Source organism: Mandrillus leucophaeus, unplaced genomic scaffold, assembly GCF_000951045.1.
Source record: "Mandrillus leucophaeus isolate KB7577 unplaced genomic scaffold, Mleu.le_1.0 Scaffold1928, whole genome shotgun sequence".
NCBI classification, from domain to species: domain Eukaryota; kingdom Metazoa; phylum Chordata; class Mammalia; order Primates; family Cercopithecidae; genus Mandrillus; species Mandrillus leucophaeus.
In genome coordinates this window covers 9,514-10,781 of record NW_012101952.1, presented here as the reverse complement: position 1 = coordinate 10,781, position 1,268 = coordinate 9,514, and the positions used below count along the sequence as shown (strand labels likewise).

At 45.3% G+C, this 1,268-nt stretch overlaps 1 protein-coding gene across 1 annotated transcript in view; it reads left to right on the top strand.

Annotated features, from left to right (window-relative positions):
* LOC105538475 (T-cell surface glycoprotein CD1a-like) overlaps positions 1-1,268 on the top strand; it is a gene marked incomplete at its 3' end in the record, with an annotated part of 3,007 nt that continues 1,739 nt past the window's right edge. Inside the window, exons 1-3 of the mRNA XM_011978348.1 lie at positions 1-220; positions 559-825; positions 1,073-1,114. Coding sequence (XP_011833738.1) covers positions 163-220; positions 559-825; positions 1,073-1,114 — 367 coding nt within the window. The remainder of the gene's footprint in view (positions 221-558; positions 826-1,072; positions 1,115-1,268) is intronic.

Here is a 1,268-nt window from a genome sequence, read left to right as displayed (position 1 = left end):
TCTCAGGGTTTTTTGAGTGAATTTTCTTTGTTGCAGTCAGGGGAGGTTTGTCTGTTGGTTGCAGAAAGAAGTCAGAATAGAGATATCGTGGGGGTAGGTTTGTTTGGAACAGAAATCAAAGACCATTTTTTCTGAGAGAAGGAAATAACATCTGCAAATGACATGCTGTTTTTGCTACTTCCATTGCTGGCTGTTCTCCCAGGTGGTGGCAATGCAGACGGTAAGAACTCTGACAACTGCCCAGTTGGGTGGATGAAGGTCTGTGTGTGTGTGTGTGTGCACATGTGTGTATGTGTGTGTGTATATGTGTGTGTGCTTTCCCTAGCATATACTTGGATAGTGAGAGTGCCAGGCTGGTTCCATTCTGACTGTCCATGACTCCAAGTCCCCGAGCTCTGATGAGGGTGGTTGATAAGTCATGGGGCTCTGTGGCAAGCAAACATCTGCTAAGACCATGATGGATCCCCTTTTCTCCAGATTCTGAGTTCCCCCACTCTGGTCTCTCTCCATTCTCTTTCTCAATTTCTTCTCCCCATTCTCTTCGTTCTTTTGCCGCAGGGCTCAAGGAGCCTGTCTCCTTCCATGTCATCCAGATCGCATCCTTTTACAACCATTCCTGGAAACGAGATCTGGTCTCAGGTTATCTGGGTGATTTGCAGACCCACACCTTGGACAGAAATTCCAGCACCATCATTTTCCTGTGGCCCTGGTCCAGGGGAAACTTCAGCAATGAGGAGTGGAAACAACTGGAAATGTTACTCCATATACGCCTAGTTCGGTTCCTCGAGGGAATGCATAGATACTCCCGTGAAATGCAGTTTGAGTGTGAGTTCAGTTTCCTCCATGGGGAGTAGGGAGGTGGGAGACAGGGGATGTCTCAATGTTTCTTATTCCTGTAGGAAACAGCCTGACTCTCTTCTGTATCTTGTTCTATTTTTTCCACCATAAAACTGCAATTGCATACTTTTGGGCAAGGGCTACTATCCAGACCCTAATTCTTCAAACAGTTCTGCTACTTATGAACTCCTCTGTTATTGACTGCAGGGTTATGCATTATTACCTTTTCTTACAGGTATCCTATGGCCACCCTTCTTCCTGCCCTATAACCAGATACCTTGAGCTTTCTCACTTTCTCATTCATTCTCTTCAGCAGTCTCTCTATATATACTCAATTGTAACCCATTGCATTCCATTCAACTTAAGTTGTTGTAATCCCAGTTCTCTTACACCAAGTCCTTCCTCACCCACAGCATTCACATCACTTTCTT